The sequence below is a fragment of the Ovis aries genome, chromosome 9 (genome assembly GCF_016772045.2).
Source record: "Ovis aries strain OAR_USU_Benz2616 breed Rambouillet chromosome 9, ARS-UI_Ramb_v3.0, whole genome shotgun sequence".
NCBI classification, from domain to species: Eukaryota; Metazoa; Chordata; class Mammalia; order Artiodactyla; family Bovidae; genus Ovis; species Ovis aries.
This window is the reverse complement of record NC_056062.1, coordinates 44,187,510-44,212,968: the sequence shown is the minus strand read 5'-3', so window position 1 is coordinate 44,212,968 and position 25,459 is coordinate 44,187,510. Positions and strand designations below refer to the sequence as shown.

Here is a 25,459-nt window from a genome sequence, read left to right as displayed (position 1 = left end):
TTTACACAAAGAACAGACCACTTTTCTACTTAAAAGTTACACAGAGGAAATACCCTCTCTTCACACCATTTCTGAAATTAAATGTAACAATAGAACAAATCAACATGCTTAAGCAATGACCTTCATTTCTGACAAAATAAACAGAATATCTGGATTATAATCATTATTTGACCAAAACACTTTCTCAGAAACTAAATGGAAAGAACATGGGAAAGGATTTTATCAAGAGATAAAAAGGTTTCATTCAGGGGAGCTAAACTAAAATGTATAGCACTTTTGTGCTGGCTAAAGAAAAAGAATCAAGAAAAAAAACTATTACATATAAAAAAGAATATAAGAAACAGCAACACTACAATAAAGTGAAATATGGATTTTAAAGATTTTATTGAACTAAATACTTCATTTATCATCTACAGAAAGTTCATCACTAAATACAAGCTATTTAGCTTTAAAATTACACAGAGCTATGTAATACATACTAAATGTTTAGAATAGTGCCTATCATAGAGTAAGCACTAGAGAAATTTTTCTATTATTAGTAAGAGTGGTACTAATTACAACGCTGAGTTCTCACTAAAGATCTTTTATAAAACACTCCACAAAAATCTAACTAACTGGAGGGCATGTACACACCAAAGAGCATTCCCGCAAAAGGACTGCACGTCTCTCGATAAGTAGGTTTGGATAGTTCATTGTCTCGAGCACTAAAAACAAAAAAAAACAAAAAGAATCAAGACTCAAACAATTTTCAGGAAAAAAAAGTTAAAGAGAAATGTAGGTGTGAGTTATTGGCCTTTCAACATACTGTGGATATTACTAACATAACAGTTATTACATGTTTTTAAAATAAAGGTAAAATCATGGCATTTTCTCTCTTTAGTGGGACTCCAAGGCATTCACATAAATATGTGACCTTTTTCTTCAGCCAGCTTCACTGACTCCAGATTCCCAATAAAACCCTTTTTCATAAGAACAGTTACCCCAGTAAGGAAAATGAACATCTAAGTACACATAAATAAATCCTAAAAAAAGAGGATGATATCTATACCACCCACACTCTGAAAAGATCATCTTTAAACGAAACTCCTTCCTTGAAAGACAGGATCAAGGGGGAAAAAAAAAGACAACTCTTTCAAAGTAAATTTAATTTGACTCAAATAGAAAATCCAAATACAGATAGACTCAAAATAGACAACTTTTCTGACACACAATATTATCTTCATTATGCACTATAAATTCAGAACCACTATGTACAACACAAGAAAGCCACCAAAAGATAAAAAACTATAGAAAAAGAACATGAATATAAAATGCATATAATTTCCTTTTTTACCCCAATATAACACAATTATGTATGAGCACTTACTTTACAAAGTAAGCAAAAATGTTATCTACTCAATGTTGAAAATGATAGTTTTGAAAAGGAAACTCATACTACAAGAACATTTTCAATTTATTTCAAGTTATGTCCCCTCCATAACTCTAAGATATTTTAAATTGATCTTTGGTCCATTAAATTATATGTTTATTTTTTCTTTCATTAGTTCAAATTTACAGATTTTATAATGATAGGACTCAAAACACCTTGGCACACTTTATAATCAAAACTTGCCCTTCAAGAGAATGCTGTGAAGTACCAAAAAGTTTCATATAACACAATTCTTCCCTCCCCCACTTTCCTCTAAATCCTCTCTCATGAATAAGCAAGGCTCTTAACATACTATACCTTTCTAGTTTTCCAGCAAACCAGTTTTAGCAGTTGCTGTTTTACAGTGCAATGGCTGAAGGGCAGAATTTATATTACATACTATACCTTTGATTTCCAGCAGATGAAATTCGTATGTTTGACTGTTCTGTGACATCACCATCATACTCCATAGGAGGCTCATTGCCTCGTCTGTTCCCGTACATCCTTAAAAACATATTAGCTTATAGAGCTTGTTCCACATACAGTGGACTTCTCTTATCTTTCTTTGGTGATTTTACATTTGATGTTGGAAATATTAAAGGGAACAAAGCGTTATAACGAAGTTTTACTGTAAATACATTTGAAAATTAACTCAAATGACATCTGACAATATGATCTGCTGGTTAATGAGACACTAAGAGCTTAGATTCAATAGTCTTTAAAACAAAGGGAGATCAATTATAAATTATTTCAATATAACTTCTAGAAAATCTTAATATTAAAAATATGAAAATACTACTAAGACTTTTTCATTATTCAATTAGTCAAAGAGTATTTATTGAGCACCTACTACATGCCAAATACTATTCCAGGCACTGAGTATGTGGACATGGTCCTTGCTCTCATGAATATCAGTCAAATTTCAAAAATGAGATCTTTTTTTTACATCAGAATTCAGATTCTGAGAATTATTTCACTGCATATACAAACCTTTTAACTTACAAATACAGCAGTAGTCTTACTATGAAATTAAACCAAATGTAGCAAGCCACAACATTTGCTAACACTGTAAATCACATGAAATACTAAATAATACCCACAGGTGAAGAGAGAACATTATAAGCAAACAGGCTGATACATGAGTAGAAAATGGTTAGGTCATTTTACTCACAATTTCATGAACAAGAAAGAGGAAGATTAGAATTTTTTAATTTATTTTCGTAAGAATTTTTTCCAGAAAATAACTTTTAAGTGTTTTTTAATTTTTTATTTCCACTTGGCAAACAAGGATTCCTTGAGCTTAATTTCTCACATCAAGAAACCAACATGACTTTTCACACCAACCTTTATCAGCACCCATGAAAATCAGCATTTCATAAGTCATATTTCTTTGCATGGCTGTTAAGCTATAATCTCTCTCATGAGGTCAACTGGTAAGAAATGCGATTATTTAAGTATTATCCAATATTTTAGGTGAATTTCATTACCACATTAAGAAAAAGCAATTTTCAGAAGAAAAGGAACTTATCACTCTCCACAGAGCCAGCATATAAAATCTTCTCTTTGTTTCCATCACACTTTTCAGTATCCCCTGTGGAGGAAAGACTACCCAGAACTGTAACCTTACTACTATATGAACTGTGGCAGAACAGATATATGGCTTGTTTTTTATCCACATCTAAAACAGAATCCTCCCCAATCCCTTTCAAAACACAATTTCAAATTATTTCAACTTATCACAACACAGCTGATTTTATATCTAAACCCAAAGGACTCAAACTCTCTCTTTTAAACTGACACATCGGTTTACTGTTATTCCTTACTTCTACCACTTAAAGAACAGGGATATATAAACTTTAAGTCAGCTTTGGAGTTAATAGTGCCAGGCAACCAGATTTAGTTATACTGCATCTATACAAACACACATGTGCAGAAAAGGGTAAACAGCAGGCCTGAGACCACCACCCTTAACAAAGGCCTGTTTGCAAGAAGGCCCTTAGGGGTACCTGGGAACACAGACTGTGGGAGGAGTCCACCATTCTCAGAACTGGTAAGTGTGACCCACTGTGCCTCAACTGTCTATACAAGCAAGAAAGTTTATGCTGAACTCCTTCCTCTCAGCAAGTGTAAAATTTGGGCATATGCTAGGAAAAGGGTGCCTACATGACCAGCCCCCAATAACAACATTGGGCACTGAGTTTCTAATGCACTTTCCTGGTAGACAACACTTCACCCCTGTTTTCACACTTTGATACTGCAGGAATTAAGCATGTCCTTGGCAGAGGACTCTTGGAAGCCTGCTCCTGGTTTCCTTCAGACTTTGCCCCATGCAATTTTTCATTTGCTGATTTTACTGTGTATTCTTCCACTGTTAATAAACCACAGCCATGAACATAACAACATACACAAAGTGCTGTGAGTCCTAGTGAATTGCCAGATCTGGGGGTGGTCTTACAAAATCCACAACACAACAAACAGAAGTGAATCAGTTAACGTGATAAAGCAGAGCATACACCAGTGAAAGTATTCAAATACAAAGACATTTAAAGTTACACATTTTAAAAGACATAACTTGGAATTAAATCAGGATTAACCAGAATTAAAGACTAAGACATACAAAAATTCTCTCTAAAATTTATTGAAAAGTTTGTGGCTTCCTGTATTTTCAGTTGTCTAAAAACAACATTTGGACTTGTAATTGTGGCTTATCCTTATACAGTTGCCCCCATAGTATGGGCTTCCCTGATGGCTCAGTGGGTAAAGAATCTGCCTGCGATGTAGGAGACACAGGAGACCTGAGTTTGATCCCTGAGTCAGGAAGATCCCCTGGAGGAGGAAATGGCAACCCACTCCAGTATTCTTGCCTGAAGAATCCCACGGAGAGAGAAGCCTGACTACAGTCCAGAGGGTTGCAAAGAGACAGGACTGAACAATTAAGCACCTTCCAAAGTATGGAAAAGGTCAGTTTTCATTCCAATTCCAAAGAAAGGAAATGCAAAAGAACACTCAAACTACCGCACAATTGCATTCACCTCACATGCTAGTAAAGTAATGCTCAAAATTCTCCAAGCCAGGCTTCAGCAATACATAAACTGTGAACTCCCTGATGTTCAAGCTGGTTTTAGAAAAGGCAGAGGAACCAGAGATCAAATTGCCAATATCCGCTGGATCACGGAAAAAGCAAGAGTTCCAGAAAAACATCTATTTCTGCTTTATTGACTATGCCAAAGCCTTTGACTGTGTGGATCACAATAAACTGTGGAAAATTCTGAAAGAGATGGGAATACCAGACCACCTGACCTGCCTCTTGAGAAATCTGTATGCGGGTCAGGAAGCAACAGTTAGAAGTGGACATGGACCAACAGACTGGTTCCAAATAGGAAAAGGAGTCGATCAAGGCTGTATATTGTCACCTTGCTTATTTAACTTCTATGCAGAGTACATCATGAGAAACGCTGGACTGGAAGAAACACAAGCTAGAATCAAGATTGCCAGGAGAAATATCAATAACCTCAGATATGCAGATGACACCACCCTTATGGCAGAAAGTGAAGAGGAGCTAAAAAGCCTCTTGATGAAAGTGAAAGAGGAGAGTGAAAAAGTTGGCTTAAAGCTCAACATTCAGAAAACGAAGATCATGGCATCCGGTCCCATCACTTCATGGGAAATAGATGGGGAAACAGTGTCAGACTTTATTTTGGGGGGCTCCAAAAATCACTGCAGATGGTGACTGCAGCCATGAAATTAAAAGACGCTTACTCCTTGGAAGGAAAGTTATGACCAACCTACATAGTATATTCCAAAGGAAAGACATTACTTTGCTGACTAAGGTCCGGCTAGTCAAGGCTATGGTTTTTCCTGTGGTGTATAGTGCATGTATGGATGTGAGAGTTGGACTATGAAGGCTGAGCGCCAAAGAATTGATGCTTTTGAACTGTGGTGTTGGAGAAGACTCTTGAAAGTCCCTTGGACTGCAGGGAGATCCAACCAGTCCTTTCTGAAGGAGATCAACCCTGAGATTTCTTTGGAGGGAATGATGCTAAAGCTAAAACTCCAGTACTTTGGCCACCTCATACAAAGAGTTGACTCATTGGGAAAAATCTCTGATGCTGGGAGGGATTGGGGGCAGGAGGAAAAGGGGACGACAGAGGATGAGATGGCTGGATGGCATCACAGACTTGATGGACGTGAGTCTGAGTGAACTCTGGGAGATGGTGATGAACAGTGAGGCCTGGCATGCTGCGATTCATAGGGTCGCAAAGAGTCAGACACAACTGAGCAACTGAACTGAACTGAAAGTATGTTATATTTAGCACATCTACAATGTTTTATCAGCTCTTCACTATATAGAAATGTATCTTAATAAAGCAAGCACCAAAAATGCAAAAAGAAATTTCAAAGATTATTCTAAATTAAAGAAATTTAAGAAATGATTTTTTGTATAAATGAGGTCAAGGTCTCTGCTAAATTCTCAGTAAAACCACATAGATTTCCTAACAAAAAGACCATATGAAAGATACTTCAAAGTATACCCTTTCACTAAAGGAAAAAAATTAATTAAATCATAAAAGTCCCCTCCTGTCACTTATAATAATAATAAATTCAAGACTGGAGAAATATTTAAGAAGCCAAAAAAGAACAAAGATATGCATTTCACTAAAATAATAAAATCTTAAGACACCCTACTCAATTTTATGAAATGACTGATGACATGACTGTGCTTACTTTGTTAAATCAAGAAAAAATTACTACTTACAAATAGAGATTCATAATGTGGGAGACCCGGGTTCAATCCCTGGGTTTGGAAGATCCCCTGGAGAAGGAAACGGCAATCTACTCCAGTACTATTGCCTGGAAAATCCCATGGACAGAGGAGCCTGGTAGGCTACAACCCATGGGGTCACAAACAGTCAGACACGACTGAGCGACTTTACCTTTTTAAATATTTTTTTAATTACTAATACAAGACCTTTAAAAAAAAAAAAGCAAAGATGCAAACAAAAAACCTAGAAAGCAACCTAACAAGCTGTGAAGTCAAATTATAGTTTGGAAAGTTAACCACCTTACTTATTACTAAAATGTCCCTATAATTATAATGGAATTTCCTTCATTTATTGAACTCTCCTTCATATTTCCAATAAATTTATCATTTAATCACTCTTAACTATCCCAGTGAGTTGGCTTTAACTGGTTTTATAAGGCTCTCAATTTATTTTTATTTTATTGAAGCAAATGAAGTCCCAAGACAAGGGAACTGGTGAGAGCCAGCAACGCTTTCACCATTTGTATCTTCTTATCTCTTCAGCCCTCTTCACATTAAGGGAAAACTGACAGATGATAAAACCCACAAGTAGTAAACTCATCAATCATCTAAGAACAGCCTAATTTTATTCAGATCCAGGGATTCCAGTTAGGGCCAGTAAATTCCTTCTGTTTAGCTATAACTTGGGAGCCAGTTTCACATTAAAACCATCCCTGTGACCCAGAACTAATTTATCTAAATATTCTACCACCTCTGATCCACAGGTTCACTTACCACACCTCAAGCCACCGAGGTTTTTTCAGAAAGGGACAGATCTCATAAAAGGAGAACTTTACTTCCTTTGACAAATCAAATCAGATTTGATTGAGGGAATAAAATAATTATAAAATATTTCACCATCTTACTATCAAAAAAAGTTAAATCTATGCTAAATGGAAAAAGCTTTTTCTATTTCCTTGAAGACATGGGTCAGTAATTCCAGGTAATTAGGTTCAAATTTCAAGGCCCAAAGAAAACAGGTATGGGTAGAGGCCAAGTTTACTCTAAAAATTAACATGTTTATCTTTTAAAAACTAATTACTCTCTTACAGAAGAAAAAGCAAGTTGTTTAAAACCACAAGTATTTTCAGCTAAGTTAAATGTGAATGAACAATTTCTAACTGATAATAAAAACATTTTTCATTAATAAACCACAGAATCAAAAAACTCCTTCAGGAATAAATTTACAATGTTTATGCTATCAAGAATGACATAAAATATTTACCACCCGTTGGTCCCGACACAGCTTACAGGGAGAAAGAACCAAGTTCCTCCTTACTTAAATCATAAAATTCATAATGGTTACACCACCTGTTTTCATATAAAAAATTTCTCTAATGTAAATGAATTTTGCTAGAGGGACTCTCAATTATAGAAATTATAAGAAAACTACTGAGCTGTTAAATGGTAGTCACTATTTTTCTCCTTGTTTTCTGTTCTTTTCCAATTTTCATATTCACTTTAATTCAATAATGGGTTTTTCTAATATTGATCCCATCTTTAAAGTGGTGAAAATGACATAAAAATGGTCTTTCCAAATAAAAATGAAAAGTAACTAAGAAAAAAAACTAATACCAAGTTTAATAAACTCATGTTCTAGTAAGCCATTTCTCCTCATTTATACCTTACATATTAAGCATGCACACTTAAGAGTGTCCTACACTAAGCAAGCACTTAAGTCTATTGAGTCAGATTCTATCTTAGATTCTAATTTCACATGAAGCACAATTTCAGAATTTTCTTAAATGAAAATCACAATTACAAACTAACAAATTCAAGAGTTAAACTGCAAGTGCTAACTGCCTTAATCATGTAAAAACTTTAAAAAAGAAACATTTTCAAGGCTAAAAATCTCCTTTACCCATTACATGAACATTGGTTGTAAAATAAAGCATAATAAGGTAGTTAGTATATTAACTTCTACAGCTCAAGTTAATAAAGACTAGGATGACTATCTTTTTTAAAAGCATGTAAAAGTTTCAAAGTATTATAAAACAGTATTATATTCAACTTCAGAAAGCTCCTAAAACATTATTAATTTACTTAAATTAGCAAATATGTATCAAAGTACACACACATACACACACACAGTGCAACTGTCAAGCTAATGCTAACCATCTGTTACCTATTTTAAAACAGTGATTGATTAATTTAAGAAAGTAAAATCATTCCTGGGCTTTATCTTCTCATATTTAAAGTGAGGGAAATATTTCATTAATAAATACATAACGGTATATAGAAAAGTTAATAGGGTAATTAGAAAAGAACTAAGATTAAAAACCTAAAAATCAAAATCAAAACTAGAATTCACTGCATGTTCACTATTCAAAGGAAAAAAAAAAGAACATGGGAAATTCAGAAGTATGAAGAACTTTGTACTTCTCACAATCAGCAGTGATTGTTTTTAAGAACTTATGGTTAAGTAGACAGTAAACCAACTATATACTCCAATAAAATTAATTTAAAAAGAAAAGAAAATGACCTGCAGAGCCAAAAGATGATTACCGTATACAGTCAGCCCTCTGTATCTGTGGGGGTTTCCCTGCTGGCTCAAACGGTGAAGAATCTGCCTGCAGTGCAGGAGACACAGGTTCAATCCCTGAGTGGGGAAGATCCCCTGGAAGAGGGAATGGCTTACTCCTCAAGTATTCTCGTCTAGAGAATTCCATGGACAGAGGAGCCTGGTGGGCTCTAGTCCCTGGGGTCGCAAAGAGTCAGACACAACTGAGTAACTAACACTTTCACTTTATGTATCTGTGGGTTCTGCAACCAATCTCAAATAGAAAGTATTTGAGGGGAAAAAAATTCCAGAAAGTTTCAAAAGGCTAAACTTGAATTTCTTGCGAACAGGTAACTATTTCCATAGCACTTACAACTATTTACATAATATTTACATTGTATTAGATATTATAAGTAAACTAGAGATGATTTAAAGCATAAGGGAAGATGTGCATAGATTATAAGGAAACACTACACCACTTTACCGAAGGGACTTGAGCATCCAAAGATTTTTATATTCCTGAGGGGTCCTGAAATGGATCCCCCTTGAATACCAAGGAACAACAGTTTTAAGACAGTTAAAGCAAGAGACCAAATGATGGTAGACATTTCTTTAGTCTCAAAAATTTCACTAACAAGCAGAGTGATTTTTCCTAGCAACCACTCTGCCTGCTAAATAAATCTAGTGATCAATGTGAAATCTTTTCTTTTTTGCTGGAAATAAGAAATCTACAAATCTGAAATACAGAAATCCAATTTTAACCTCAACTGCCAGTACTCTTGCCTGGAAAATCCCATGGATGGAGAGGCCTGGTAGGCTGCAGTCCATGGGGTCACTAAGAGTTGGACACGACTGAGCAACTTCACTTTCACGCATTGGAAAAGGAAATGGCAACCCACTCCAGTGTTCTTGCCTGGAGAATCCCAGGGACAGCGGAGCCTGGTGGGCTGCGGTCTATGGGGTCACACAGAGTCGGACATGACTGGAGCAACTTAGCAGCAGCAGCCGCCATTGAGACATATGTGAAAAACCTTACCTTTAGAGACGTAAAAGTTTACACAATAATAAAATGTATAATAATGATTCACATTTTTAAGAAATATTGTTAAAAACATTAAAATGTATAACAGGAATTAGTCTCACTGACCTATATATTTAATCTAAACTACTGCTTGGGGAAGATTTTATATAGAAATTTCATTTCATTCATGGGATACAGAAGAAAAAAGATTGCTCGCAAATAATTGGGCTGAAATTGATTTGTTAGTTCATGTAAAAATTATCACAAGGTATAATTACAAAAATAATGGATTAAAATGTTAAAAACAAAACCACCATAATAAGTTTTTTTAAATTCCAATCTTAAAAGGTATACATTACATTACACTCTAAACATAAACTGACACCATAAGGGAAAAAAGTTCTCATGTACAAGTTAAGGCAGTACCAAGAGTCCAAAAATATCTGTGTTTCCCCAACTGAGACTTCCTGTAGTTCAGGCAGCCTTTGACGACCTCTAGATACAAACATTTTCAAATATAACATGTTACAGAATTTGGAGCATTTTCTGAAGTACAACTAGATCCAAATAAGAAATAAACTATAATTGGCATTACAAAATTCTAATCCTTCAGATTACCTAAATCAAAGTGAATACGTTGTACAGCAGAAACTAACACAACCTAGTAAAGCAATTATCCTCCAATTAAAAAACTAAAAATTTTAAAAAAAGACTGGATATGAGCAGAATATAATAACTACAGAATAGAGCAGATAAGAAAGAACTGCAAAGGCTTTGTATGATTATTAATAATTAGAATAGTCATGCAGCACTGTGTCTCAGAAAATTTTCTAAAATATTTAAAAAATAATCTATTTGGATGAATGAATGAAATAAGTCCCATAAACTGTTCAATATTTACCTTTAATCCCTACAGGTTACCTAGTCAATGAAAATATAAGATCCTATCATATCTCTATCTCCAAATCAAAAGTTAGATTAAAGCAAGCTTTGAGTATTAAGACAAATGACTTAATAAAATAAGACCCCATTGTAGTAATTAATAAATTACAAATAGTGTCACAGAAACAACATCCAAAAGAACTGAAAAGCACCTAAAAATCTGATCAAAATTAGTAAGTGCCATTTCACTTAAATAAATGTTCAGTAAGTAACTTAAAGGCAAAAATGTTGATAAAAGTACTTAGAGCATAGAAACATTAAAGGAATGAACTGTATTTCATCTATTTTAAAGTGCTTTCCCCCCTCACGCATTTTAACATCTGAAACTCAAAAAGCCTTGAATCTGGCTGTGAGTCAATTATGTCAGGGAAAAGCTATTTTTCTCATGCCAGTCACCATGGCGCCCTATAAGAATGAGATAACTGAATTCTCACCTCAGGGCTGTTTTGGACAATGCTGCTAAGTCGCTTCAGTCATGTCCGACTCTGTGTGACCCCATAGACAGCAGCCCACCAGGTTCCTCTGTCCCTGGGCTTCTCCAGGCAAGAACACTGGAGTGGGTTGCCATTTCCTTCTCCAATGCATGAAAGTGAAGAGTGAAAGTGAAGTTGCTCAGTCGTGTCCGACTCTTAGCAACCCCATGGACTGCAGCCTACCAGGCTCCTCCGTCCACGGGATTTTCCAGGCAAGAGTACTGGAGTGGGTTGCCATTGCCTTCTCCGGTTTTGGACAATACTACAGAATGAATTGAGACTGAAAACCTGAATCAGTACCGGCTTACAGTTCAAATTCTCAGGGAAGTTCTTTTTAACTCCCTCCACTCAGTGCCAAGGTTGAGAAGTGGAAGTTTCTTTTCTGTCCTTTTCTGTGGGAAAGTTTATTTCCCTTTTAATTTTATATTTACCTAAGTTGTAGCCTTTCAGTGTCCTAGCTTTTTAATTGGTTCCCCTTTTCCTTACCATGGGTTGTTTTCTTTGTTCTTCAGTGACACATAAATTATGGTATAAAACTGATAGCATCCTAAAATTAATCAAATATGTACATGAAATGAAACAGCATCTAACATAATGATAAAAAGTAACAAGAGTAATATTAAGCAAATAAAGAAAATAAAAATGAAGTTGTAAATACCTGTCTTTTGTATAAACTCTCAAAAGTCTTCTATCAAAATCACTTTCATATCTAAACCTCTCATCCATGTCTTCACTTACTTCTGGATCATAGCCTGGTCTGTAAGACTGTTTATCAAAAGCACGATCCTCATTAAACCTGTGAAATCTTCTATCTGGAATGTCAGTCTTGCTGTCAAACCTTTGATGTGTTTTACTGGAAACGCCCACTTCTTCATCAGTTTTTTTAATGACTCTTCTACTGTTCCTTAATTCAATTTCATCATCTAATTTTCGGTACCTGTCCTCTTCTAGTCGTCTTTGGTTTAGAAGTTCTTCATATGCTTCTGAAGGAGTTAAGACATCTTTTCTAGGACCCTCTGAATTTTCGCAAGATGACTGTATTTGTGAAGGTAAATCAGGTTTAACCTGACTAACAGGTTTTTTACTTCTTAGATTCTTCTGCTGGTTAACAAAAAAAAGAAGAAAAAGATCTTAATGAGATGCTATCTTCTAAAAGGTAATTAAATTCTCAAATGATGCTTAATCTATTTACCATCTCAAATCAAAGGCTTAATCACCCATAAGAAATATCTTTTCTTTAGGAAATAACCTCCAAAGAAGTGTTATCCTTTAATAAAACTTAATAAATACAAAATAAATAGGCAACAATAATATGGATAGATGATTACAAAAAGAGAAGATAAGCTATCCCAAGGAGACTTTACACGTATTTTGGCAGTTAAATATTTGTTCAGAGTATTTCAAATTAAATGCCTTCTCAACACAGAGAATATAGGATGCAGTAAATTTTTCAACCACTCTTAAATTTGGTTATATTTCTTTACATATATATGTATATACATACATACAGCTAGAAATTTGTCAGTACAAAAAATCACTTAAAAATAAAATATAAACAAACATTACTTAAAACCAATCTCTAAAATTAAATCCCCTCCATGAAGTTCAAGTTAAAAAGCAGAGTAAGTTCTTCAGTATGAGATAAAACCATTTACAAAATTAAATCTCTCTCCTGCGTTTGGTTCAGTTTGGCTTAACTTTTTAAATATTTATATAAAAACTAAGTGAAATGTTTAATAATATAAAAATATTTTCAAGTGAGTACAAATATTCAGCATGTAAAGATTTATTTAGAAGCAAAACCTACCTCAGTACTCTTTTCTACCTGTCTGAACTTTTCAGTGGATTCTTCCTTATCCCTGAGAAATTGATTGTATTCTTTGTTACGTTCAAGTTTCAACCTTTCCTTAAAATAGAAAACCAAAAGGTAATGTTAAAAAAAAAAAAAAGGCAATGCTAATTTCAACATTAGGAAAAAGTACCTAACAGTCAAATCAGACTCATACAATTCAGAGATCCTGCTTAGCATCAAACTTTACTAATAATGTCAAAGGCAGGAATAGTTGTAAGGCACAGGAGATGCAGGAAGAGATCAGAGACCACCAGTGCAGTTCCCCTCGTCCATTCTGGCCACATTAAAATAAGGTTTACTACACGCTTAAGTTCCAATTAACACAGGCAATCTCTAACATGAGGGCATGGCTTTGATTTTGAAATGCTGACATTTTATACTCCAATAGTTACTTGACTTAGATGATATCTTCCTAGGAGCTGTGACCAGTTAAGTCCCTGAATTCTCTGTTTACCAACAGCAATCCTAGAGAATCCCAGTGCACTCTGCCGAAAGCATTCATAAATAAATCTCTTCCACCAGGAAGTGCATGAATGTATTTGCCAGTAGGTCTGTCATTAGCATGTTTCCAAGACTTGACCGGGCTACCTTCCTACTTTCCTCCTCAAAGGTATCTCTTGCCTCCAATTCCTCACACCGCACCCTTGAAAGACCTGCTTCTATCCATTTCCTTCCCAAGTTTAAGGAAAGATCTTCATTCTATTTAAAATATAAAAACGTAAAATTATCATAGTAACTAAAATGTTATAACATCAATGTTCTGTTGAAACATAAATATATTGTATTAGGAAATGTTCTTAAGCCCCAATACCTTCAGCATCATTGAAACAGCACAATCTAAAAAGTTTTGTAAGAAGTAAGGCTGTCTTTTGAAACTTACTGTCTATTTGCCTTATATATCATAATTCTGATCTAGCTTGGGAATTTGAATATCTGCAAGAGGAATACAGTGCTTAATCACTACCCCCTGTTAAGATAATATACACTTATTTGTGATAGGAACACATATTCAAATAGCCCAAAAATCACCCATATAAAAGCTCAGTATACTCTCATCCACTCATCTCACTGATAATTTTTTTCACATACCCTGAACTTTATAGCTTAGAAACCAATGCTTTAAAAAAATGAATTCTGAACATTTAATTAATATATTAAAGGAATATAGCATATTACATGGTTACAAATTTAACATTCCAAAACATTTTTTAAACAGCATTAGAGACTCAACAGATTTTGAAAAAAATCAAGTATGGAAATGACGTAAACTTGTTTGCATTTAAATCAAGAATATACTCTTTCATGATTTTGATGCCTCAAGAAACTGCTATCCATAAAAACTATTCCTATCCACCTACCTTAGCAGATAACCTCTCACCAATAGGAAGAGAAACTCCCAGAGTAGATGAATCTGTTTCACTCGCGGATAGAAAATTTTTCTGTATATAGACACACACATTAAAAAAATACATTACCTAACTGCCTTTATAAAATGTTTCATAAATGTGCTTTATATTCTATTAATATAGTCTAAATTATTACATTATACAGAGCAACAGAATGAAATGGAGATGAAGACAGAAACTACAAATGTGTGAAGACTATACCAAAATTAGAAAAAAAGAGAATTTTCTAATTTCTCCGCAATTAATGGATATGTATTTAAATGCCAGAAGGCATAAACTATGAACATTATTTCTCTCTGAGCCTCTCCATTCCTGTCCATTAAGCATTTATGTAATGCAGCGTGACACAGCATCAGACTAGGAATCCAAAGGCCTGGGCTCTTGGACCAGCTACAACAATTTTCAGCTATGCTACACTGAGCAAGTCACTTAATCTCTCTGATCCAGACTTTCTTCTGTAAAATGAAACTGGAATCTATTTTGCCTTAACAAAGCTGCTACAAGATCAGGAAGGATTTAAAACATGTAAAATCTCTTTGAACACCATAAAACAAACACAAGGGATTTATAAAAAATATATACAATCCCCAACTTTCTGGTACTAGTGCTGAGTAGTCATATAATCTGGAGAAGTTTCTTAATTTATCTGCTTCTGTTTCTTTGCAAAACAATAATAATAAAGTCTATATTATTAGGTAATGAGGATTAAATCAATCAATACTTATTAACCTAATTCTATGACTTTTCTGTATTCATAAAACAAGCAATCTAATACTTTTCTGTTACTTTTACAGGTGGTAGGGAGAAAAAGATAAGCATATGTTCCCTATATTTAAGAGATTTATAATTCAAATGAAGAAACAAACATGGAAACAAATAACTACAATATAATGTACTGCAACAGAGTTATACGCAAAACATCATGGGAACAAAATAATTGATAAAACAGACTAATCTGAATTTAGAAATAAGCTGCACTACAAAAGCTAATTTGAAAGGCAGTTACATAAATTCTAAGCTTATTTATTAAGAGAAACAATTTGACACACAACTAGATCCCTGAGTCAGTTTGATCCCTATATACCAAAGTACAATGTAAACCTAGTCATTTTGTAGTTACACATGTATCAAAACACACAGAGTTCCAATTTTGAGCATACAGAGATAGTGCATCCTTATTCCTTCATTAAGCCATGCCCCACTCTAAACATGGGCCCAGAATGATGTCTGTATTTTTCAATAAAATGAAAAAAACTAATAATAAGGATGACACAGTGAGCTTCGCTGAACTTTAATCATTCACTCATTCATTTAGTAATTACTGAGTGCAAATATGTCTACACTGTTTGATACACCTGGGACTTTTCAGTGAAGAAAACAAAAGATCTTTGCCTTCCCAAAGTTCACATTCCAGCAGGGGAAACTGACAAGAAATAATAAACACAATGAAGAGTAATTCTACAGTATGTTAGAAGGTGGTAAGTGCTGTGGCCAAAAAATAAATAAATAAAATGACAAGAATAGTTGATAGGTAGCCTACAGGCTTCTAGGGGATGGGAGTCGAAAAGATTGGAAATCTGGAGTTCCCTTTTTAGACATGCTCAACACAAGATACCCACTAGATTTCTAAGTGAAAATGTCAAGAGTCTGAGGTTCAGGAGAGAGGTCTGGGCTGGAAATAATTTACTGACTCAGTTTAAAAACTTCTTCTGAGAATATGTTCTTTTTGTGTTTAGACAGCCAAGTGTTTTTTATTCTAAAGACTAGAAAGAAGATGGTAGTTAATTGTTTAAGTGGCTCTTCTTGGCAGAAAAGATTTGATCATTTTTTAAAGTTAATACTCTTGCAAAAGTCTGGAAGCCACAAGAAATCCAGAGAGAATGGGACTTGGAAACTGTACATATTCCAGGAGTCAAGGAACCATGGCAGCTGCCTCCCCATATTCTACATAATTTTCTTTTTCCCTTGCTTTCCTCTCCACTCCCACCTTCTCGGATGTCAACCAAAAATTGTCTTTGTCATATTAAGGAACAACTGTTCCTCTACCACAACTATATTCTTAATGATCTAAGACCAAAAATTCCTTCACAGCCCTTTACATTTAAAGATTTGTGCTCCTCGATTCTTCTCTTTCATAAAGGTAATTTCTTCTTATACCTTCCAATGCCATTCTTTTTTAAAAACGTTGTGTCTATAAAATAATGTAAAATCCACAAGTGAAAGTGGTGGTGGTTTAGTCGCAAGTTTTGTCCAACTCTTGCAGCCCCACGGACTGTAGCAGATACTAAAGGAAAACCTCAGCCAACGAGCGGTAGGGAAAGGGAGAGGACAATGAGGCCCAAGGCCAGGGAGGCAGGCTGGATCGTGAAGAGACTACTCATGTCATGCTAAGCAACTTGGGTTTTTATCCTGAAGGCAGAGAGGAGACACAGAAGGATTTCAACTGGTAAGGGACAAGATCATGCTGGAAAGTAGCATGGAGAATGGATTGAGAATTAGGGCAAGGAGATCAGTCAAAAATCTGGAGGCCTTTCCTGATCATTACAGTACCTGCCTTGTTAAGATTTATCACTGTCTGCATTGTATAAATGTTATCTCTACAACTAGATTCTAAGCCCCTTGAAGACAAAATTCATACCAGATTCATCTCGATGACAAGTGTTTAAAAAGTGTTGGCTGAAAGATATATGGATGTGAGAGATTCATTTTAAAAACAGTTTAATAATATGCTTTCTTCATTTTCCAATATAAGTTTGCAAATGTAATCCACAGGTTTGGGAACCAAAATATCAAGTAATCCAGACTGACAACAAACAGTTCAAAAATATCTTAGAATATCTTAAATATTCTGTCGTTTTATTAATCTTAATGCAACTAGTACAATTATAATTATTTTGAAGAACAAAAACATGCATGCTGAGAACAAATGAATTTACAATAGCTGCAGAATATTTCTAAAAGATGCATAAGAAAGCAACAAAAACAAATGCAAAGCAGGAATCAGAAAGAATGCCTGATTGCACTAATGGAAACATATGATGTATAGAGTGTCATTTTGCTAAAAGCAAGGATCCAAAATGGTGCCATTAAAAAGTCTCTGAATCACAAATGAAGTTATTTTTATTAGTTTGCGAACAACAATATCATATATGCAAATAATCACAAGCTACTAGATCTAAAACAAAACAGTAAAGAACAACATGTTGCAGGCAACCCTACCTTTCTTTTTGCTTGTGTAATACCCTAAAGTCAAGGGAAACAAACCATAGGTAAAACGTATTCAAAGTCCTTTCTCTTCATGTCAAATCAAAATAAATAAGAGACGATTCATACATGTGGAATAAACATTACAAAGTAGGAAGAAACTAAAGAATCTCTTGGGATGACTAGAAACATGATGACAGTTTTAGATACATTTATAACCTAGTAAACTATATTTTTAAACTTATAATAATTAGCTATCATATAATTTAACAAAAAATACTTAAAACAAGAGTTCCACTAAGTAAATAGATTAAATCATAAAGCAAAACCTGATGGTTAAGGAAATATGCTGAATGACGTTTTATAAGCTTAGTTCTTAAGAAAATAATTAGAAACTAGAACTCCACATGTCATTTTAATACATGGTTGAAGGGAACAGAGTAGTAGGCTGGGCTATTTTATACCATGACTACTCTATAAAAAACATGAACAACAAGAATTTACAATCTCATTTAAAATTAGAACCCACTGTCCTCCTTAAAAGGTCAAGAGTCTGTGTTATTTCATGGCACCAATTCTCAGAATCATTTTTTTCTCTATCAATGTCATATGTATCACTTAACTTTTGTTACAGTACATTGCTAGATACCCCTAAAAACGTAAATATTAATGTATATGACTAAACAATCTTATGAAAATAAATTCAGGAGGTAAATTCTACAGCACAAAACCAAACGAGTTACTAGAACTCATTACCTGAGTAAGATAGCGCCTGTAATCTTGTCGCAGTTCTTCTTTCAGTTTATGTTTCTTCTGTTCATAGTCTTCCCCAAGTGGCAGACTTAATCCATAATCAATTCCTAGAAAGAAAACAACTTCTTAAGCAATGTAGCTCATTGCAACCCAATCTCAATTTCAATGCAATGTCCTGTAACAAAGCACAGTAGGAAGGAACACAGTCATGTGGATTCTGAGACTTGGATCAGGATAATAAATTTTTTATTTGAAATGTTTCAATAGTTAATACATTCAAACAATGGAAAATATCCCTCCCACCCACTTCTCCCACCTAGAACAACCAACACTGCTGTATCTGTGTCTTCTTCCAGAGGCTTTTTATACATCTATAAAAGGTGTCTTCATAGTACTATGTGGGGGGGTGTGTGTTATATTTAGTTCTTCCCCCTTTAGATAGATGGCTCTGTACTGTTTGCCATCGTGCCTTTCTTTTTTTCTTTTTGAGTTGGACCATTTTTAAAGTCTTTAATTGAACTTGTTACAACATTGTCTCTACTCTATATCTAGTTTTTTGGCTGTAAGACTTGCAAGATGCCAGCTCCCCAAACAGGGATCTGTTCCCGCACCCCCTAGATTGAAAGGTGAGGTCTCAACCACTGGACTGCCAGGGAAGTCCCTGCCATCTCGCTTTTTTAAGCACAGCAAAACTAAAGCAAAGGAAAGCCAATTACCTTTTCTTCTTCATTTAATTCTGCTGAAATTTCTTTTAAAATACCTACAACTTTAATATGTGTCTTTCAGTCTGTGAAAATTAATAATGTGGTATTCTGACATAAAAGTATATGTGTCATAACAATTTTTTAATTAACACTTAGAACTGGACATAGAACAACAGACTGGTTCCAAATAGGAAAAGGAGTATGTCAAGGCTGTATACTGTCACCCTGCTTATTTAACCTATATGCAGAGTACATCATGAGAAACGCTGGACTGGAAGAAACACAAGCTGAAATCAAGATTGCCAGGAGAAATATCAATAACCTCAGGTATGCAGATGACATCACCCTTATGGCAGAAAGTGAAGAGGAGCTAAAAAGCCTCTTGATGAAAGTGAAAGAGGAGAGTGAAAAAAAGTTGGCTTAAAGCTCAACATTCAGAAAATGAAGATCATGGCATCTGGTCCCATCACTTCATGGGAAATAGATGGAGAAACAGTGGAAACAGTGTCAGACTTTATTTTTGGGGGCTCCAAAATCACTGCAGATGGTGACTGCAGCCATGAAATTAAAAGACGCTTACTCCTTGGAAGAAAAGTTATGACCAACCTAGATAGTATATTCAAAAGCAGAGACATTACTTTGCCGACTAAGGTCCGTCTAGTTAAGGCTATGGTTTTTCCAGTGGTCATGTATGGATATGAGAGTGGACTGTGAAGAAGGCTGAATGCCGAAGAATTGATGCAAACGTTTGAACTGTGGTGTTGGAGAAGACTCTTGAGAGTCCCTTGGACTGCAAGGTGATCCAACCAGTCCATTCTGAAGGAGATCAACCCTGGGATTTCTTTGGAAGGAATGATGCTAAAGCTAAAACTCCAGTACTTCGGACACCTCATGCGAAGAGTTGACTCATTGGAAAAGACTCTGATGCTGGGAAGGATTGGGGAAAGGAGGAGAAGGGGACGACCCAGGATGAGATGGCTGGATGGCATCACTGACTCGATGGACTTGAGTCTGGGTGAACTCCGGGAGTTGGTGATGGACAGGGAGGCCTGGCGTGCTGCGATTCATGGGGTCGCAAAGACTCGGACACGACTGAGCGACTGAACTGAACTGATAGCTGATTTACAATGTTGTGCTAATTTCTGCTGTACAGCAATGTTATTTAGTTATACATATACATGTCAAAATGAAAGTGAAGTCGCTCAGTCGTGTCCGACTCTTTATGACCCCATCGTCTGTATAGTCCATGGAATTCTCTAGGCCAGAATACTGGAGTGGGTAGCCTTTCCCTTCTCCAGGGGATCTTCTGAACCCAGGGAGTTTTTCATATTCCTTTCCATTATGGTTTATCACAGGATATTGAATATAACATGTCTGATAAAAACAGCCATGCATGGTTTAGGCTGAAATTTCCAAAAAATTTTAAAGCTGCCATTTCTGATTTCATATAAATGGATATTAATTTTTATTGTGGTAAAACAGACATTTTAACCATTTTCAGGCATACAATTCACTGGTATTAAGTACATTCAAAATGTGCAATCATTACCACTACCCATTTCCAGAGTTTTGTCATTCCAAATAGAAACTCTGTAAAAGAATCTTAGTCCTCTAAGAAAAACTTCCATTTTGAGTAGGGCTTCCTTATGCAAGAGTTCAAAAATCGAACTACATTTTGGGATGATGACCACAGCGATGGCTGCACAACTTGCAAATACACTGAAGACCACTGATTGTACAATTTAAATGGGTAAACTTTACGGTATGTAAATTATATCTTAATAAAACAGTTAAAATCAAATTATATACTTTAAAAATATTTTTAGTACTGAAACACTATGTCAAGCACCAACAGCACGTGTTAAACAATTTCTGAAGCTTCTCTCGCTTTTTTAGTCCTCCTAGGCAATACTAAAGTATAAAATATTATTTCTGAACAAAATAATTTTCCTCAAAGTCAGCTACAAGAAATACAGATGAAACAACTGACTGTAAGTAATACACCAACAAGGATATTACCATTTTTTCTGCCTTATTCCTCATAATGCATCTAAATGATGGAAACTGTTCATGACTGTGTCATATCACTGCTTCGTTATATCATTAAAATGTTTCAGGAGCAAAAATAAAACCAAAGTCTTTTAAATATAAATGAACATCTATTGATTTTTATGTAATACTAAATTCCCCTTTCTACCATAAAAACCCAAATTCTCTTCATAAGCACTCCTGGCCTACTTAACTCCTAATGATGAGGGTATGACAGAGGACTCCTTAAAGACACCTCTTACTCATGTTCCTAATTCTCTTCCAGAAGAATCTAAAGCATTCCATATAAATTCATTTGAGAAAGACATTCTTTCCTCACAAAGAAAATTTAAAAACCTATTTTCAAAGAGACAGAATTTAAGCCTAAAGAGAAAAATGGTTTGCTTCTCACATTCAGAAAGGAATTTCAGACATGAAATTAAACTATAAAATCCATGAACGCACTGTCCATGCTTTATTCAACTTTACAATAAATGTGTATATGAATATATAAATGAATGCTTGAGTAAGAGAAAGATTAAGAAGAAAAACACTATTCTTAGTATTTCATCTCTGCTTTTAGGAGTATGACTGCATAGAAAGAGTAAGCATAATGACTAGTAACCAGAGTTCCATGTCTCTAGTTACACAGGGTCACAATGGATGCACTATTGTGTCAAGGAGGAAAAGAAAACAATGCTATAAGGATGATGCCCCCCAATGTGCTCAGCTTTCCTACTCAGCAGAACAAGTAACTTACAGCTTTTTAAGTCACGTATTTAAGGTGGCTTTTGCTGCTGATTTTCAGCTCTGCTTGGTGGGTTTATATGAAAGAAAATAAAGAAAAATATGGTTCATTTTCATCTATAATTACTATCCATATGAAGTTTATCATGAGTATCTGCTTTTCACTATTGATTCAAATAGTATTTGTAATAACTGTCTTAAAAGATGAGTGAGAATACATAATGCCTTCAGAATTATTTAAAATTTTATTAACTAAATGGTCAGTCAACAGAAAATACTTTTTAATTATTTTTGTTATCTGGTACCAATATTTTACCATATCAGAGGTAAGTCATAGACATAAAATTAAGAACTGTATAGAACAATTTAAATATTCTGTGCACTTTAAACTAAGTATTAACGACAGGATCCTAATTGACTTAATGAACTGAGAAATATGGTGAGACTTACTTTTGCAGGGCAGTTGTCTTCTGATTGTTCCAGGGGCAAGTAAAGCATCAGTGTCACCTTAGGGTCAATTGAAGTGATGTCACTTCACCAAATACAACATCAGTGACTGACTCTAAGTTAACACTATGCTTCAGAGCTAGAGCAATTAAAAGTATCTGGTTTCCATAGTGGGTATGGGTTAAATATTTAAAACTACACTGTGTAACCTTTTTAAAATTAGTTTTTATTTTCTAAATAGCACTCATAGTAAATATTTTACAGATTACCATGGAACACTTAGTTTCTTCATTATTATATTACCATCAACAAGTATTATGTCAAAGTAATCAAAGGACAAATTATAGGAAATAATACTAAGCCTTTCCATAAGCAAATGACTTATCAAGAGATGCAAATAAATACTTTGAGGAGAACTTCAGCTAAAAGACATTATTACAAAGGACCCATTTGACTTGTACAAACTATACCAAAGAGGCAGAATGTTTGGGATTTAACTTGGAATAAGAGAAACCTAAGACCACATATGCTACAAGGAGTGACAGTTAAAAGTACTACTAAAAATTAGTAAAAACGATTTTCTTTTCTTTTGCCTAATATCCAAAATCTTTTTTTAGCTTAAACCCTAGAATGACGCTGCAGTATGAAACTCTGCTGTTGCTTCTTTTCTGATATTAATTTTAAATTGCAGCAATGTAATTTTCCTTCCTTATAATTCTTTTCCAAATTTCCACAAGCACAACTGTATTTAGAATGAATCATACTAATTTCTAGTAACAGGAAAAAAATTTTTTCTTACGTCAATAATCTGCAAACTTTTTGCTTGTAGATTTACTTGACTTCTAAGAATGAAAGCTAAAATAAATTTGGGACATTTTGGAGCCTGAAATCAATGGCACTTTGATATAAGTGAGAGATATTGCCTAGAAATGGCGGACAGATAAAAAACACCTAGGGCCTACAAACATTAAAGATGGATTCTGGAGTATCCAAAGTTTAGAGGTGAGGGAGATAGAAAGGAACCAGAAAAAATAAAGACTGAAAAGGAATGTGTTGGGAGTCTTCAAAGCCATCCCCAGGTTTGGTGACTTGACAGGACTCACAGAATGCAGAAGCCATTATACTCACAATTATGGTTTACTACCCCAAAAGGATACAAAGCAAAACTAACAAAGGAATGCGGCATTGTCCAGGGTAAACTAGGTTCAAACTTCAAGAGTTCTTCCCCAGTGGAATCATACAGGACGTGCCTAATTCCTGCACAACAAGCTGTGACAGCACACGTGAAGTGTCATCTCCCAGGGAAGCTCCCTACTCAGTGCCCAGGGTTTTTAATAGGAGCTGGTCACTCAGGCACCCTCTGCCTAGTAGGTACCGAAATTCTAGACTCTACAGACAGAAAGCAGGTACTCTACATAAACCATATGGTTTATATAAAGTTTAGGCACAATGAGCCATTCTTTTCATCAGTGTAAGAAACTATTTACAAGCTAAGTTCCAAACAGCAGCCAACAGCCAGTCTGCAGTGGAAACCCTAGCAGCAGACAGTAACTGCTCCAGGTCTGTCAACAAACAGTAAGGTTCTTTTTAATCTCAGGAGGTCATGGTCACGCCCCTATACTGTAAATGGTGGTATCTTCAAATGCACAACAGGATTTATGCTACCATATACAGAAAAAGAAGAGAGGGTTATACACATGTGTGCAGTCTAGTCATGACACTGTATACAAGAAACTGCTAAATAACTAGAGGACAAGGTTAGGAGGATCATCAATTCTCATGCTATATATACTTCTGTGTCATTTTTTTTTTTTTTTACCATGTGCACATTTTCCTTTATTTCTTTAATGAAAAACACAGCGGGGAAAAAATCTTAAATACAGCAATGCTCTCATCCTTATCACTGAGCCATGAACTACACTTTAAAATCAGTACAAAATCTATGGATGTAGAGTCAAAATACACACATATTAAAAAAACACTGAAAGTATTTACTATATTATTTCATTTGTTAAAAATGTCTTCCAGGATATAAAACATCAAAATGAAAAGAATAATCCTCAACCAATCTAAGGGGAAATGTTCAACTGCTCTAAAGAAGAGAAAGAATGAGGGGATGATCTTTGACTAAGGTATGACAGAACTAAATTTAAAAGATTAAAGGAAGCATTTCTCATCAATAATGCTTATGAAACATGAAAATGAGCTGGTCAGAAAGGTTTAGGATTTTTAAATAAAATAATAACAACTATTATGCCTAGAAATGGTTTAGGGAGATGGAAAACAGCATTTGCTTTTACAGATTGTTTTTAGCCAATTTTCTCATAATTTCATTAAATCTAAGTAATTCTAACAAACTCCTTATCAATGACACCATTTCATCAGCATATATCAACTAAGCCATGCACATGCTGAGTATAAGAATCTAGCTAGCCTCTGTCTCTGGGAGGTAACTTCTAAATTCTTGGAATCTTCTGAGTCATGAGATCATATGTTACTCATGACAGGTCCCCAGAACAAACCCCTAAGTTGATACTAATAAGGTGACTCACAGTGAGTCTCTAGATGGTTTAAGCTAAAGAGATAATACAGATGGGGACTGTTCACACCAAAAAGATCAGACATGTAGTTGGAGGGTTGGCCCTTTGACCCATGGGACATCAGCCTGACCAGGAAAGTAGGAGGTCTGGAGAGAATGAGCCACATGGACAGTGACAAAATCATTCACACTTATACAATGAAACCCCTGTAAAAATTCTAGACACCAAAGCTCGGGTGAGCATCCTAGGTGGCAATACTCTATACTGTCACCTATTGATGTGCTAGGAGGGTAACACATCCCTGAGGCTGATGGAAGCTTCACATTTGGACCCTCCCAGACCAAGCCCTGTGTGTCTCTTCCTTTGGCTGGCTGATCTGTATCCTTTTGCTATAATAAACTTGTAACGATAAGTACAGCACTTTCCTGAGCTCTGGGAGTCATCTAGTGAGTTATCAAACTTGAAGAGGTGGTAGAAACAGTTCGTCTGAAGAAAGGATGGCCCGTGAACTCCACACTTGCAGCTGGTATGTGAAGTAAGAGAAGCCTTGTAGATAAGACTTGTAGAAGTCTTAACACTCCTCAAATCCTTTGGTCAGAGGTATAATTGGTGGAAGAAGGAGCTACATGGATA

At 35.1% G+C, this 25,459-nt stretch overlaps 1 protein-coding gene across 42 annotated transcripts in view; it reads right to left on the bottom strand.

The window, feature by feature from the left end:
* Positions 1-25,459, bottom strand: part of CSPP1 (centrosome and spindle pole associated protein 1) — a 113,797-nt gene that overhangs the window by 67,073 nt on the left and 21,265 nt on the right. For 5 of the 42 annotated variants that reach the window (XM_060393731.1, XM_060393730.1, XM_004011723.5 and 2 more), the window contains 7 exons: positions 18,364-18,467; positions 17,623-17,646; positions 14,356-14,436; positions 12,953-13,051; positions 11,804-12,246; positions 1,814-1,912; positions 634-704 (listed from right to left, as the gene is read on the bottom strand). In XM_060393731.1, coding sequence (XP_060249714.1) covers positions 634-704; positions 1,814-1,912; positions 11,804-12,246; positions 12,953-13,051; positions 14,356-14,436; positions 17,623-17,646; positions 18,364-18,467 — 921 coding nt within the window. The remainder of the gene's footprint in view (positions 1-633; positions 705-1,813; positions 1,913-11,803; positions 12,247-12,952; positions 13,052-14,355; positions 14,437-17,622; positions 17,647-18,363; positions 18,468-25,459) is intronic. The other 37 variants (XM_060393736.1, XM_042254281.1, XM_012183809.4 and 34 more) reach the window with 16 other exon arrangements.